The sequence below is a fragment of the Solea senegalensis genome, linkage group LG8 (genome assembly GCF_019176455.1).
Source record: "Solea senegalensis isolate Sse05_10M linkage group LG8, IFAPA_SoseM_1, whole genome shotgun sequence".
In the NCBI taxonomy this organism is placed as follows: Eukaryota; Metazoa; Chordata; class Actinopteri; order Pleuronectiformes; family Soleidae; genus Solea; species Solea senegalensis.
This window is the reverse complement of record NC_058028.1, coordinates 10882980-10900383: the sequence shown is the minus strand read 5'-3', so window position 1 is coordinate 10900383 and position 17404 is coordinate 10882980. Positions and strand designations below refer to the sequence as shown.

The window sequence follows — 17404 nt, the reverse complement described above, 5'->3', positions numbered from 1 at the left end:
GTTGGATTGGATTAAAGGTGCATCCAGTCAATGTGCTCCTGATGTGCTCCAAATAAATGTGCTTTTAAAAGTAAACTTTAAAACCTTTATTTCAATTTCTTTTTATTTCAAGATTTGAAAAGGCGCCTCTATTTTGAAAAACACCACCCCGGATGTTACATTGTCTTCCGGTAGTGCGCCGGCGATATCAAAGAGAAAGAGAAATGATGTTCCTATAGTGAAGTGACTTTAAAATAAAGTTTGATCTAAATATTACAAAAGAACCTGGGGGACTGTGACATAATATTTCGTTAAACCATAGAGTTGATTGAGATAATATATATATATATGTATATATATATATATATACATATATATATATGGCATGGAGTGTGGATCAAAATGTTAACAATTCAGACAGACAGACGACTTTATTAATCCCTTTGGGAGGTTCCCTCGGGGAAATTAAAAGCTCCAACATCCACACACAGCACTGTTAGAGTCACACTTTACAGGAGACCGGAAAGAGAAACACCCCAGGTACCAAACACCATAAAATATAGAATAAAAAAGTAAAATAAAATATAAAATACAATTTAAGATAAAAATGAACTATGCTATATATATGTGTACATATATACACATACATATATACTGTATACACATACATACGTACACATATACATACACACTTACAGTTACCCCATATTGCCCAAGGTTTTATTGCACATGTTTTTATGGTTTTATTGCACATGTTATTATGAGTTTTTGTTGTAGTTATTGCACATTTCTGTGAGTTGTGATTATGGACAGTTGTTTGTTTAGTTCGTACTGTTTGTTTTGTTTCTGTTTGTTATACATATGTATTTGATATGTTTTTTTCTTTAGCAGTAGTAGAATTGCTAACATTTTGATCCACACTCCATACCAGATGGTGGCGGTAATGCACTAAATCGTTGTTTGCCAACAGCAATAAAAGCTCAAAAAAAGAAGAAGAAGAAGTCGCGTCAGTGTCGGACAAGATGGCGTCTCAGCAGCAGCAGCCCGGTGGGCCGATGTCTCAGCCTGGATTACAGCAGCCGTCACTACAACAACAACAACAGCAGCAGCAGATGAATCAACAGCAAGACTTTGACCCGGTTCACAGATTTAAGATGCTCATCCCTCAGCTAAAGGAGAGTCTGCAGGTAAACGATGCTGCTTCCAGCTAAACACTGATGTGTCCACACTGAGTAACATTTAACGTTGGTTTGGCAACGGTTTCTCATGTTACATTTTCATTTTCAGAATGTAATGAAGATCGCATCCCTGAATTTGGCCCATAACACGGCAATTGACAACGGCATGTGAGTAGCCTGGTTTGGGGACACCTTTACATCAATGGTGCTTAGCCCTGGTACACAAAGAGGGTTTAGTGCAGGGGTCTCAAGCTCAAGTGACCTGGGGGCCACATGAGCTTCAAGTCTGGTAAGGAGAGGCCAATAATGTTTATTACAACATAAAACCTATTCATGATGCAAAAATGAATTCATAAATAAATATGAATATTTGTAGCTCTGGTGGATTACAAATGGAAGCTATGATCTTTAGTCACCATTAGGATGGTACATCTGCAGGATAAAGAAGTAAGTTTAGATAGATTTTCACCTTATATGTTAGGTTTATACTATGAGGCAGAAGGAAAAAGTAAAAAATCAGGACAAATGGGTATCTAAGAGTAAATGATCATGGGTTAACTTGGATAAAGTGATCTTTCCCACCTTAGGGTTGAACCAGCTTTCGTTTTTTAAGCTTCTTTTGTCTGTTTCTTTTGTTTCAGTAAAAGCAGTGATGGCTCTGTGCAGCGCTTTGACAAAAGCTTAGAGGAGTTTTATGCCCTCTGTGATCAACTGGAGCTGTGTTTGGTAAGAGTTTAGACTTCCAATAAAACATTTATCACAAAAACAATGACATGAATAAAAACAAATGACATAATCAGGCTATACATTGTGCGGCATACATTGCACATTTAGTAAGCACTATTATTCACATATTCATTGTGAATAAATTTTATTTGTTAATTTATATTTACATACCTTTCGACAACTTTAATGTCATTACACGTCACAGGTACAAGGTAACGAAATGCAGAAGGCATATATGGTTATAATGAAACGTATAATATGGCTGTATAGATATGAGATTATATACAAAAATAAGTAGGTGAAAAACAGGCTACAAAGTGATAAGACGATAAATATGGCCATATATACAGATTGAAACAGAATATGTAAAACAAACAGGTTCTAGAATGGTATGACTATAAATAAATATGGTTAGATTTATAATTTGAGTTTGAGTTTCAGTGTTACAATTAATGACACAAGGACGGTATCTCCTGTGTGCGTGTGTGTGTGCGTGCAGCGGCTGGCATATGAATGTCTTTCCCAAAGCATCGACAGCGCCAAACATTCACCCAACCTGGTACCGACGGCCACCAAGCCTGACACGGTGCAGACGGAGTCCATGTCTTACGCCCAGTACCTCGGCATGATCAAGTCTCAGATCTCCTGTGCCAAAGATATCCACAATGCTTTGCTGGAGTGTTCCAAGAAGATCACAGGAAAAGGACAACCGCAGGGAATCATGTGAAGCCACACAGACTATTCTGACCCATTTTCACAAAGACTATGGATTTCTTGTTTGGAATGACCCCCTTACAGAGGTCTCACTTTTCCTTCAGTTCTTATATTCTACATTTTCTTCCTTTTTAAAATATACCACGTGAGAGTGTTGTGTAAATATTTCCAGCCAAGTCATGTCCTGAGATAACCAGCAGGTGGTAGCAGAGTTGCAGGAGCCACTTGAATGTTCACAGGTCTTTGGTAACTTATTTGTACTGGAACATTAAAACCTTTCTACAGATGCTGATTTCCCCTCATTATTCACGATGTACAAAAGAAGGATCGGCTTATCTAGAACATATTTAACCAGAGAAGGCAATTTCTGAGGAGATGACGGTGAGGCTGCTGCTGCTGCCTTCTGCCTGAGCTGAAGGAATCGAGCGACATCCACACTTGTGTGTGATGTCGCTCGCTGTAGCTGTGAACCTTCCACGCAATACACACCAATGTAAAAAAAAATCTGGAGTGGGCTGAAAACTGTAACTATGACGGATCTGAAAGTCATTAAACGGCTGAAGTGAAGGATGAAAGTTCCACTTTTAGTGAACGCTTTGAGGTTTATTTGTTGAATTATGTGGAAGCAGTAAGCAGTGGAGAGCTTGTGTGTCTGAAGTGCGTTTCAACTCGTTTGAGTGAGAAATTGTCTTTGAAAAAAAAGCATATTTTGGAATGTATGAAATATTCAGAAATTCTGAGTGGAGCTGAACATTTTGAAGTTTGTGGAACTGTAGTCAAAGGCTGGAAAAGTGTGCTATGGAAGAAGTTTTCATATAATTTTAACACGGGCATAAACGTGCAAGGAATGTTGAATATTTTGGAAATTATAAAATTTCCATTTAGAAAAGTACAAGTTTTTAAGTTTCTGTGTTAAAGAATGTGACTCCAGTTAACGGCCAGTATCTTGAGAAAATCTGCAGCTGAATTTGTCTAATTTGTTTGTCATTATTTGCTCAACTGTGCAGCTTAATTCAATATTTTATCTTTTAATATTTGTCTGTCTAATTAAGATTTAGATTAAGATTAAACACCAGGAGTCATAAGAACGGTAACATCAGACCGTTTTTCTGTAGAAGTGATCACGTGCGCCGATGATGAAGCTCATTGTCGTTGAGAATCCAGCACGAGGAGAATCTTATTTAACTCTTATTGAGGCTGCCGTGTCGGTTCAGTTTGGCAGGTGAATTTAAAGACGTGTTATGAAGATCCCTTTACAAAGATTATACATTTACCATTTAAGTCCCCGACAATGTTTTTTTTCCCTCTGCAAATGATGAATCCACAGTTCCTCCAGCCACATGACTGATGAATGAGATGTACATTTAAGCACAGGATACATTTTTAACACAGGGTTCTTCTGAATCATTCGTCTTCCATGATACATGTACAGAGGGCTCATTTTATTTTCACAATTGATTAATCTGTTGATTATTTTCTTGATCTTAAATGTTTTGTTTTGTCCGCATGTAGTGATTTCTTTGTTATACAGAGAAAGAAACCAGAATATGTTCACATTGAAGAAGTTGCAAAATCACAGAACTGGAGAAAAACAAAACAAAAAAACCTAATCCATTATCAAAATAGCTGCTGATTCATTTAGTAATGGATTAATCGAGTAAGCATTGCAGCCCTTTATTTACACTAATGTACACAATGTAAAACTGGGAAATTACAGTATAGCAGCAGCACACAATACACAATATACATAGAAAAGTGAGGCAAAAGTATTAATTAATCTCACATTGGCACTTCCTGCTTTACTGTACATTACTGTCCTGAATGAGGAGGCAGCGCTGACCACTCAGCCTTGTTGAGCTTCATTTTGTCAATTCCTGCGTTTTATATGTTAAATTTAAGGAAATGTGGTCTGATTAAAGAGCATGTCAGCGAGGAGCCTGGTTCACTTGCAGCTGTGTAACATCTCAGATAAATCTGAGCGACTGACAAGTGCTTAGTTCCAAAAATACAACCACGGGTTACTACCGAACAAGCACGTCACACATTCACAAACTCCCTGAGGCCTGAGTGCTTTAAGATGATCATTATCATTATTCAGCATTTTTAAAATGACACTCAACTTCCTCGATTACTTGTGGATATTAAGGTGAACCTACAGTAGTTTGGGACTAAAAACAAAACAATTCTTTGACATTATGATCATATTTTCACATTTTTTTATTTTCAGATAACACCTTGAAAAAATATACAAGAACAAATCTTGAATTATGGGAAATAATCCACACCTTGTCAAAGAGTTTGTAGTACACTGCACGGATCATTGGATGAAAAATGAGAGAATCCAAAGCAACAATATAAAAAGGTAACAGTATTATTATTATTATTATTGTTCTTTTTACAAAGATTACAGCAGAGAAAATACATAAAACTGCACCTAGAACATCAGGTAGTAGACGATCTAATTACAAAAAGAGAATTTAGACAGTGTCTAAGTGCATTAGTGGACATCTAACAGTCAATAATTATTTTGCATTATTATGCTCATTATGTGAGAAACGAGCAAAATTCTATGAATCCATTGTTGTTTTGGCTGTTTATGATAAATGCTATAAACTCCAGCCTCACATTAATGTACTCTCAGTTTATTTTTAAATATGTTCCAACGACAATAGAAATGTGAATGATCTTTAAATTTCTATAGGTGTATTAAGTATACATACTGTGGTAGTATTATACTTACACGGGGTTATAAATGATGTGTTCTACTCGTACAGTTCATGTTCCAGCATAGAACAGTGTGCTGATAGGTTTTAGTTTTCTTATCAAACTAGTCTATCATCATGTTTTTAAACTCAAATGTGCATTTTGGTAAGATTCAAAATATGCCATGGGAGAAATGAATTAATTTATTCATCTTCTACTGCTTTATCCTCCACATGAGGGTTGCGGGTGGCACTGGTGCCAATCCCAACTAACATAGGGTGAAAGGCGGGGGACACCATGGACAGATCACCAGTCCATCACAGGGACACATATAGAGACAAACAACCATTCACTCTCACACCTACAGTCAATTTAGAGTGTCCAATTTGCCTAATCCCCAAATTAGGACCAGCAGTCCTAATGGAGACCAAAACCTGGTCCTAATATGAAGTGGTTATGTTTAAAGTTATGGATTACACTTTGTTTAGGCTGTCCAAATGAATATAGGTCAATGGAATAGCTGTGTATATATGTGTTCTTGTAGGGGTGTCTTTGTGAAGACCAAAAAAACTTATAAACCTAAGGGAGTGAGGACATTTTGGCTGGTCCTCATTGTTCTGTCACCCCTAAAAGGTGCTTTTTGAGTGTTAAGGCTTGGTTTTAGTGTTAGGGTTTGAGGTTAAGGTCAGGGTTAGGGCACTAGTAATTATGGTTAAGGTTATAGTAAGTCTACAGGAAATGAATGTAAGTCTATGCAATGTCCTCTGACATCATGGAAACCAGTGTGTGTGTGTGACTGTATGATACATGAAAGGATTTAATAAGCAAATGAACAGATGGTTTTACTGCTCTGCTGAGTCTTTCAGGTTGCGTTTACCCTCCGTCTTGCCCTTTGATTGGTTTCTGACAAAGAGACAGAACAAAGTAAACAATCACAGTTCGAGTGGCTAAATTAAGTGCAGGACCATAACATGAGAATGTGTCTTCTGTCAGTCATCAGCCACTTGTTTGTCATCTGATCCTGAGCAGCAGATTTCAGTCTGTCCTCAACATGACATGCTTGACGAGCTTTTATCATACTGACCTGTGGGCCTGCTCTGGAGCAGTAAGCGCTGCCCAGTGAACAGCACGGGGCTGGGCTCCTTCTAGACGAGGCATGGGTGCAGACGGTTGGAACTTGCAAAGCTCCTGCTGCCACTCATCGTCAAAAGACTCTGCTTCAGCTGCCAGTGGAGGATCAGGTTTAATAAGGGAGAAACAGTGCTGTGACTGGTCTACATTAAAAAATAGCCACTGAACATTTATGATCTGACCAGAAACGACTCCACTGAGTCAGATTATAGAAAAGAACTGGTCATTTACCAGGACAGGAAGTCAGCTCCACGTACCACAGTAGTGGTCACTGACCTTAGTCATTTAGTGGAAGGTGAAAAATAAGCAGTGAATTCCCCTGGTTACTTCATATTCTGAATGTTTAAAACTAAGTTACCTGCACTTTAAAAGCTGATATATAATGGAATGAAGGGTCAAAAGACAAAATTTTAGAACTCCAGGGGAAAAGTTTGGGCACCACTGCTTCTAGAAATTGTCACCGATTATATGAAACTTGATTGTAAAAATGGTTTATTTTTGTATGACGTGACTGCACATGCGGTAGCTACCGAAACCAGTCGAAGCATTGGATCAACGTACATTCATCCAGGTTCTGAAAGTCTTGGTTGAACTCCTTGTCTCCTGTTTTCTTGTTGTATTTCTTTTCCACAACGTGTCCTCTGTCCTGGATGTGGTGACCGATTGCCATCTTCTCCAGGCCGCTCTCAGAGTCTTTAAGTGCTTGCCGAGTCTCTTTGATCTGGTGGTTGAAACATTAGTCAAACACATTAGACGATGATGTTGTGGTTCATATATCCTGGTGGAACATGGTCAATGTGAACAACATTTAGGGTGCTTTCATTTTTTTGTATTTGTATTTTTCGTTTTGGAACAACAAGGTAGGTATGAAAGCAGTCTTACTTGTGATGTGCATGGAAAGGCCAAGAGGAAATTAATACAATAAAAGAGAGCACAAATGTCCAAGCTCAATGTTCTGCAGTCTTGCATAAAGTATCTTAGAGGGATAAGTATATGAAAATTATTGTACTTAAGTATCAAAAGTAATTTTCTAATTAAAGTTTTAAAAAAGTGCTGAGTTAGGATTGTGCCATGGTAGCTCAGTGGTAGGCCAAATTGTCTTTCAACTGGAAGGTTGTGGGTTCAATTCCTGGCTCTGCTAGTCTATATGTGTCCTTGAGCAAGACCCATGTTGCAGCATGTGAATGGATATGAAAGATTTGTGACTGGGTGAATGGCAAAACAATAGTGTAAAGCAGCTGATCAAGACTAGAAAAGCTCTATATAAATACAGACCATTACCAACTCTTCTTCTTCTTCTGATTTTATTTGGTAGTGACGAGTAACAAACATAGGTAGAGAAAATGTAGTGTACAAAGTACAGACAGTAACAAAGTATTTGTACTTTGTTACATTACAACACTGTGGCACATCCAATGGCACACTCACCCCTCCAGGTGCACGGCGTGTCGTTGAGGTTGCCTGGAAAACCTTGGGAGGCTCATCTCCAAACTTTGAATATGTCATGAGTGATGAGGAGCTAAAGGAGTGGCTGTTTGAATCTGCGGACACGTTTTCCTGAAATACACCCATAAACAAAATGCAAGCACACGCAGTCTGAGAGAGCGGCAAACAAAAAGAGGACAACGCAAATATATCGTAGGGGAAAACTCACAAAGCTCCGGTGCATGTCCTGCATCCTGTTTCTCACGTTGGCCATCACGTTGTCAAACATGCCGAAAGGGTTCGTCATCATGTCCTGCACAAACACAAGAGGACAAGGCCAGTTGAGTTAAACAGTCAGACGCGCGTGTCTCTGCCCTGGGTGACTTAAGGGTTTAGATGAGGGGAAACTGTGGGGTTACCATCAATTCATGACAAATATGTTGGGAACTTAATTTGTGTAAAAGTGTCACATCGCATCAACATATGGAACACAATAATCCATAATAATCCATTCAGATCAACATATGATTAAACAAAATACCAGTGAATATTCACAGATTAAGTGATATTTCTGAATCAGAATGATAAGAATGTAACTAAAACTGGACTAAACATTTAAATGTCCCTTTTTAATCGTACACTATATGGACAAAGGTATTCGGACGTCTGACCATCGCACAGACAGACTTTATAAAACTCACATTGTCTACAGTCAATTACTTACTCAATATTTATAATACCAGTCATGGTCTACATTATCGCAGCTTCGTTAATCTCCTGACCCTCAAATCTCGTACCTCCTTTGGTCGCTCTTCTTTTCAGTTTTCCATTGCAAGTGACTGGAATCATGTGTATCTATGTGAATTTGTGTCAGGGGCTGATGTTGGACAAGAAGGTCTGGCTCACAATCTCTGTTCCAGTTCATCCCAAAGGTCCTGGATGGGGTTGAGATCAGGGCTCTCATCGTATATTGTACATCTCCACACATGACTCTTTCTACCGCCACTGGATCAAAAGCTCTGCTCTGTATTTCCATGTGGTGAGACACAGTTTTAGGACATACTCAGACATTACTGAGCCGAATCCAATCAGCTGTTGTGGTTTTCCCGTCTCAGGTTGGATGAACTCAGAGTTCAGGGTTCAGCGGGAATTATCAGCTCGTGAACGTCTCTATCATGTGTACAAACACACAGAGCATGCAGAGTGCAGTGTGCTAAATGTGTCCTACATATGTGGCTGCATGGAACATTGTAACCTCGACATTTACATTTTATCATATGAGCTGGTGACGCAGACAACAAAGAAACCAGAAAGTGGAAACCAAGTCTTTGTTTAGGGATTTTCCCTCACAATGCCATCTTTTTAAAGCCTGACCATGTTATTGCAAGTTGTTAAGTAAAGTTAAGTAAAACTTGTTTGAAAGGTATTGTGTGTGCATCCATGTAAAGCTACATATTTGACAAATATTATAATAATTGCCACTCAATCACAATTTGGTGACATTAGATACATCAGTATTTCAGACACACTGCAGAGCAACAAGAACCACAACAAAAAAACTTCTACAAGAGCTAAAAGATTCCCCCCCGTAATCTTTCAATTAAATATTACATTGCACAAACCTTAGAACAATAATAGTTATATTATATGATCTCTCTATAGCATGTGATTTTGAAATGTTGGCCCTAAAATGGAAGAAAACTTCATCATCATCTTGTCCTGACTTGAGGATGGACACAATAACAAGCCTAACTTGTTTGGTTCCTCAGAAAATATATATATATAAAAAACCCAATGTAAACATTTAACAACTTTTACAACAATAAATTAACATTTTGCAGATAGTATTTATCCTTCAAAATTCAAACTCGGGATGTGGATATCTGATATGCCGATATATCGGGAGTTCTTGGGCCGATAACTCATACCAATATATACATGTTTTCTAGATGTCAGAGATCAGAGGTCATTTAGTCTTTTCTTTAGTGAAATTAACTTAATATTTTTCATACTCATGTTGCAGCAGATGTAGATAAAATAAAATGTCTTCACTGTCCAAAATAAATAAGCATAAAAATAATAATAAATAGAATAAATAGAGGGCGCGAGCATAGACGTCAAGTCATTTGTCTTACTGATAGCCGATAATATATTTAAAAGCCAATATCTGCCGATGTTGTTCCGATAATATCACGCATCCCTAATTCAGACTTTTCAACAATTTACAAGATGCTTCAATTTAACGAGATTAACTTTGACAACACTTCACTTCGGGAATTTGGATAAAGGCAAATGGACTTCAATACACTGTTTGATATAGTGTAAAGAAAATGTTTTGAATTTTGAAGGATAAAATGTGAAAGGTCAAACGTCCCGTTGCCTGTATGTAAAACCCTGAGGTAAAGTGTTGTTGCCTTTCTTTAGGTAAAATATCTGTTACCTTCCAGCTAATTCTCAAGTAAATTGTGCTGTAACTGGGTTAAAATGAGGAGAAATAATACGAAATTGTGTGTGTACATTAACATGATGCTGTGACCTCTCTCCTGGCTGACGGATAACGTGTTAGAGCGTGCAGCATCATTTCAAAAGAGAAACTCATATGACAGCAAAGCACAGGAGCTGAGGACTCGACTGACTGTGCTGTCAGTTCTGCCAAAAGGCAACAATGACTGGCTCAAGTCCTGAGGATTTAAACGATATCATTTCAAAATATTTGAGCACACACACACGACATGAATCATGTTGACTTTTTGCGAGTTTACCAAGTTTGTTGCCAGTAAGTTGTTAAGTTGTCTTACATTGGTCACTAAGCTCTTACCACAGCTATGACAGGAACGCAACATGACCTCAGGTTTGATCCTTTAAGGCCATGAACTCACTGAGAGTGCGGGCACTTGAAGAGTGACAGAGAAGTGAGGAGGCAGCGGCTTCAGCCTTCACTCAGGCCAAAAAATACAGGTGTTTATGACCGTGGCCCTGGATAAACGTCTCAGCAGCCAGCGCCGTGCATGCATGTGTATTCTCTGGACGCAGTGATTCATTGGGGTATTGTGCGTAATCAGTGTGGTGTTGAATGACTTGTGTTCCATGCATAATTGGGTCGCATTGCCAGAGATTAGCGCGGCTTTAAAGCTGAAACCGAGCCTCATTCTAGGAAGGCCGTGTGGACTGGGCAGGACGGGGATATAACCGGGGGGTTGGAGTCCAAGCCTGCTCTCTCAGCTCTTTTCAAAGGTCAAGCTGATGTAAAAACACTCCTGACCAGGTTCTATGGAGTCTCACATCCAATTTTATCTCAAAGGGGCATCTATGAACTAATAAATGTCAGTTACATATCTGCTACTATTATATTTAGACTGGGGGTGCAGACTGAGCAATGATGGCAAACTGAGGCGGAAAAAGTAAGAAACATGGACGCAACGGTTTGTAACACATTATTTTAGTCGAAGGCACGACTGCAGATTGACCTTTCTTTTTTATCTCTCTCTGAGTCAGATACTGAACCTGCCACTGTGGTCTCTGAAGCAGGCTGCTGCTATGGTAGACAGGATATTCACTATTGATATCTGCAATTCAGTTTTTTTTTACTCATCAAAATGACGTCACTTTTGTCACTTTTGCCATTATGTATGGGGTTTGTCATAGTAGATATCTCTAATTCCAGATTCAGATATCTACGTCATTATAACTAGTCATACTTCAAGTTAAAGACATCTTCTATTATCCACAATTGAAGTACATTGTACTTTTAAGATATCTTGAATTAAGTTTCAGATAGTCAAAATTAAGTTGTAGATATCTCAAACCTGAATCGTGACTAGTCATAATGATGTTTAACATGACTGGCAAAAGTGACGTCATTCTGACTAGTAAAAAATGAATTGCAGATATATGTAGCTGTAGTTTTGGCTACTCAAAATGTGTTTTAATTTCAGTCAAACTTGGTGTTTAAATGTTTAAAAGTCCACCCACATGCTCCTGCTCTGTGGGGACACTTGGGTTAGGGGACATTTACCTTTTAGATGTGATTAATAAAAGTGAGGCTCTGCAACTTTTATTTTAATGTGTTAAACAACTTCTAAAATGTACAGTATTATGGGTGGTATATTCAACTTCTGCTGTTATTAACCTTCCTAAATGTTCCACACTGTACGTTTAACGACTGTGGTCTAATGCAAGGATGAGAACTTGATTCATTGTTTATAACATTTGTGTAGTGCGATGGCTTAAGTGGAACTTGCTACCTGCATTGCTTCAAATTAGGGGTGGGACGATAACACTTTTTTGTGTCTGATACCGTTATCACAAACTTGATGTTAGTCCGATACAGTCATTTTAGACCATTTATGAACTATGAAGCTGTTAACAACACATTTGTGCTGAGTCATTTCAAAGACATCATTCTCCAACTCTGGAACAAATACTGTTCTCCCAAAAAAACGAAACTAACAGCCCAAACATGACTAAGCTAAAATAGTTTTGCTGATTTTTATTTACATTTTTACAGCCTGTGCATAGTGAAAAATGTGATATATAAGATTGTATCGGATTTTACATTTTTATCTATATCCCGATCCAGCGATTTTGAACCAGTATCGGACCATTACCAATTTTCATCCCTACTTCAAATTGTGATTTTGATTAGACAACAATTAACTGTTCAGTCCTACAGTGAGGTGACGATGCAACAAAGACAATAAGGGATACTGACTGTGATTATGGTGAATAATGTTTTTAAAACTGCTTGAGGTGAATTCAGGCTTTCGAAACTGCAACTACAGAGCGACCAGTCAAGCACGAGCCCAGTACAAACAAGTACAAACAAGGAAACTATATCCAACTTGATGTAATTTGACTGTCATTTAACAGTTGTTACATAAACAAGCACAGATGTATGAGGGCAAGGCTGACATGAAGCTGGTTGTGGGTATTGGCAAGAGACAGGGAAATGTGAGCACTGGTGGCAGAATTGGAAGGTAAGAGGGGGCTTATTTTCCACTGGGAAACAAGCTAATATAAGAAGTACAAGCCTTCCAGCAGCATGTTGCCAATGTTTGTGCAAGCATGCGTGTGTGTATTCTCATGTGTATGTATGTGCATGATGCCAGTGTGCGTGATTTATTTTGTATGCATAACTTGCTCCTTAGATTATGTTTTCGTTCAGATTTTTTTTTTATTTGTGTGAGCATTTGTGTCTGTGATATTGGAGAGCAGTATGAGAGGGAGCTGTCTGTCATCTAGCTGCTAATGCACCAGCACTGCCAGGGCACATTCTGCCCAGACAGATGGACTGAGAGAGCAACAATGACAAAACAGCGTGTCCATGACATCCACACATATGCTCGTAGAAAGCCAATAACACAGCACCACAGACTCAGCCTACTGACCAGTGCTGAGCGCCACAACACTGACCCTGCTCTTCAGATGAATGTGTTAGTACTGTGATAGAAATCTGGATCTTTATCTGGTCATTCACAATCTTTGTTTTTCTGATTATTGCTCTGGACTATTAACAAAGCAGTTTGTGAGCCAACAGAAGATTACTCTGACTATTAGATCAAGTCATTTGTCTGGGTGGAAATTTTACGGTGTCATTCCATTTCACCCACGGCCAACAAGGTCATTAGTCAAGTACTCCTCAGCTAGTTAGAGGCATGGTGCTAATAAAGGGAAAACAGGTTGTTGGCTATTGAGGCTGTGGTTCTGATGAAAGTCATTAACAAGGATAAATATACAGGCAGTGGTATCAAAGCAGGTGACAGGGACTAAGCTTGAGTAAATAAGCAGCTGGGAGAGGGAGTGATCTGGGAGAGGTGAACGGGTGCAGTGTCGCAGAACTAATCTACACACCGTTTCAGTGCAAGCATGAATCATTAAAGCTGAGCCTGAAGCTGCACAGTGCAACTTTTGGTCTTCATGAATAGAAAGGATATAACATTATTTGCATGCTGTGTGAGCCACACAGTTGGTGTAGTGGTTAGCAGTCTTCTTGCTTTGCAGCAAGAACAAGGGCCGTTTGCATGTTCTCCCTGTGTGTGCATGGGTTTTCTCTGGGTTCTCCACAGTCCAAAAATGCAGATTTGGGGATTAGGTAAATTGGATGGCTGTTTTTCTCTACGTGGCCCTGTGATTGACTGGTGACCTGTCCAGGGTGTAACCCCGCCTTTCGCCCTATGTCAGCTGGGATTGGCACCAGCGTCCCCCATGACCCTCATGAGGAGGATAAAGCGGTAGAAGATGAATGCATGTTGTGTCCCTGGGCTCTGTCAAGCAATACTATCGGACCTGACTGAGGGAGCATTTGTGTGAATACCCCAGCGGTGAGAGCAGGGGCAAGTAGCTATTGAATGACTAGGTGTTTGTGAGCAGCATTCACTTCTGAAACAGTTCTTACTTCATACTTTAACCTGTAATTTCAAAACAAGTAATTTCATGTGTGCAGACAGGTGACACATGTGGAAATAGTAGGCTTAATCAGCATTGTGTGAACTCCTTTGACAAAGGTTTGAATGTGAGATTTGTTTGTATTTATAAAGTCATGCATGACAGTTTTAGTATGAAAATATCCAAGTAAACTTTCTAACCATTGTTCCTTAAACAAATATTGCAAATCCACAGCGTTATTCAACACATGTAGAGCTGCAACTAATGATTGTTTTCATAATCGGTTATTCTGTCGATTCTTTTCTCGATTAATCGAGTAATTGTTTGGGCCATAAAATGTCAGAAAATGTTGATCAGTGTTTCTCAAACCTGTAAATGATGCCATTCTAAAATGTCCTGTTTTTTTCCACAAACAAAAATTTCTATGATTTATTCTGTTAAATGGGGCAAAGAAACCAGAAAATATTCACAATTAAGAATTTCTTTTTACAACACTCAAACATATTAATCGATCATCAAAACAGTTGACGATTAATTTAGTAATTGATTAGTGATCGAGTAATTGTTTCAGCCCTCAACACATATATGAAACCAAGTATACATTTATAGAATACAGATCAAAAATAATCTGTTATCTGTTATTTTCAGCAGCAGCTCATGTTGGCAGAGCAAAAGCACATTTCTATGGAGTCCTACAGGTGTGAGTTTTCAAAGAAGTCTGCATGTGTGTTTGCAAGAAAGCAGTGTGTCAGTGGAACAATGCACTATAAATAGGGCTCCTCACGGCTAGATATAACCGTCCAGAGAGGCCAAGGGGGTTACCCTTCCTCTAAACCAGAGAATCACATGGCCCCATACTTAACTGAGTGGTGCTCCAGTTACGCTGCCAGTGGCAAGCATCCACTATAATCTTAGTAAATGTCCACTAAACAACCGTCATCTGTGGTTATAAGCCCAGGAGGATTGGACGAAGAAGAAGGTCAAAAGTGCTGGAGCAGGATCTTCAGCCAGTCATGTATATACACATACAGTATATGGCTAATGTAACTCCCTCTTGTCTTACTTGAGTCTACACGTTGAGAAAAGTTCAATAAGTGGTTCTAAAAATGAAGGTTTCTTACCCTGTAATCGTCTCTCAGTGCCAACGATGAGCTCGGATGCTCCGCCATGTTGTGACCGTGGCCTCTCCTGTCCATTATACTGGGCAGTAAGGATCCACCAAAAGGCTCAGAGAAGCTCCGCATCATCTGCCGCATGTGTTCTCTGTGAGCCCGGGCCGGCTCCCTGTTGGAGAGGAAGTGAAAAATTGATCCCACCATTTATTTATGAACTTTCAGTTACTGTGCAATATGATGCAGCGGTGGCTGCCAAATATTACAAAAGTGAGGACATTGAAAGAGAGAAGAAGCACCTCAAGATAATTACAGCCATCTTTACACTACGACTGTGAAGGTCACTGACTAACTCAGCTGGTGGTCAGTGTTACTGTTAAAGTGAGTTTATGATATACTTTGTCTTTTCTCAAGTGCTGTGTGTCTAAAGGCTTCCACTTTCTGTAAAATTATACATAAAACAAACAAACAATAATGGATGTTCCAAATTGCAACAATTTACAAATTTAGCAAACTACATGTAGTCCACTTTCAAAGACAAATCAGGCACATACCACATAATAAGTCATTTTATTTATAGAATAATGCACACACTACTTGGTAAAAAAATAAGCAGCATTGTCTTTTAAAGTTTGATGGAAGTAGGTCAATTTTCTTGTTCACCACAACCGGATGAGGCAGATGGCTTCACACCTGAGTCTGTTTCTGACTGAGTTGTCCTTGTCACTTGCGTGAACGGCTGGGTTTGTCTTTTTGTCTATGACATTGGTCAGTCTCTAAGTGTCTAAAGACAATCCTAACGTTTTAATTTCATTCATTCATTCATTTAAGAATTTTCCTTCTAAAAACTTGTTTTGTGTCCTAAAATGACACCAAAACTTATTCACTCTTTGTCCTTACAAAAGCTATTTTAACACTTTAATATCGACAATTCAGAAGAAAATTAATTCATATATTGTTTTACATAGTTTTTAAGAAACAGTGACGACACATTGTGCGTTTAGCTCAGTCTCATACCTTTTTGTTTTATTATGATTATGAACAAGTAACATTAGTTTGTGGACATATTGTGGTTTTAAATTACAGTAAACAGTTGAGTTACTCACGAGAAGAACGGGTCGTCGTCAAAGTCTCTCAGAACACTGTTGAACATTTCCACGCGGTTTGAAGGTGACAGAAAGTTCTGGAAATAATCCGTGTGTGTATGTGTGTGTGTGTGAACGCTGCAGTTGTTCACCGGCTCAGCCTCGGCAACGCTAATATGACGGAGGAGCAATTCAACTTCATTTTAGGGTCACTCTCACAGACCACGTGACCGGAACACGACCCTGGGATAGGTTGGCTATTCGCAGCGTCGAACAGGATCTGTCCATGCGCGCAGTGTGTTGTGAGTGTCTGCCATGGCAACGGCTCCCTGGGAGCTTGGTCACTCACTACCAGGTTCATGACAACAGACATATCAACAGGGTTTAAAGGAAAAGTTTACACGAAGTTATTTGGAAAGCATCACTTGAGCAGTTTGAGTCAAGACTCTTGCTCTGGTCCTGTCCCGAGACCAAAAGACAATTTCAATTTGTCAGCCTCAGTATTAGGGCCACATGTAAAAAGATTTTTTGAAAGAAAGAATTCTGATATTAAAGAAAAAGTCAGAATTATGATTTTGAAATCAGAATTCTGAAATTAAAGAAAAAGTCATAATTTCTCTCTCATCCTCCTCCTCTTCCTCACATATACTTCAACAGTTGGATTATTATTATTCTTTTGTTATTTGTTTCATTTTCCATGAAATTCCTCAGCTCCACTCTGACCATATACCCCAGTATATACAGTTGAACAGTATTTCTGTGTAAGTTGACTTATCTTTTCATTACAACCCTGACTATTTGGAGGGTATGAAGTGACACTCTGTCCCAGACTCCGTATAGATTTACCATCGGGCTGTTCCACAAGGTCTGAGTTTGTGTACACTACACTGCTTTGAATTCAGGCTCCAACTGTGACACAACACTGAATAAATAAACTGCACATCAGTGTTAGTTTAAGAAGTTCAGA

At 38.9% G+C, this 17404-nt stretch overlaps 2 protein-coding genes across 2 annotated transcripts; one reads left to right on the top strand and one right to left on the bottom strand.

The window, feature by feature from the left end:
• Positions 1-979: 979 nt before the first annotated feature.
• On the top strand, positions 980-2884 carry med29 (mediator complex subunit 29). The gene is made up of 4 exons (XM_044032489.1): positions 980-1166; positions 1267-1325; positions 1799-1883; positions 2383-2884. The coding sequence occupies exons 1-4, from the start codon at positions 1002-1004 to the stop codon at positions 2608-2610; spliced, it is 537 nt and encodes a 178-aa protein (XP_043888424.1). The 5' UTR covers positions 980-1001; the 3' UTR covers positions 2611-2884.
• Positions 2885-4796: 1912 nt separating this feature from the next.
• mlf1 (myeloid leukemia factor 1) lies at positions 4797-16977 on the bottom strand. Its single transcript, XM_044032488.1, has 7 exons — positions 16459-16977; positions 15362-15524; positions 8086-8169; positions 7860-7988; positions 6993-7152; positions 6385-6523; positions 4797-6203 (listed from the first exon to the last, which is right to left on the bottom strand). Exons 1-7 carry the CDS (start codon positions 16503-16505, stop codon positions 6143-6145), a joined length of 783 nt encoding a protein of 260 aa, XP_043888423.1. The 5' UTR covers positions 16506-16977; the 3' UTR covers positions 4797-6142.
• Positions 16978-17404: the final 427 nt, after the last annotated feature.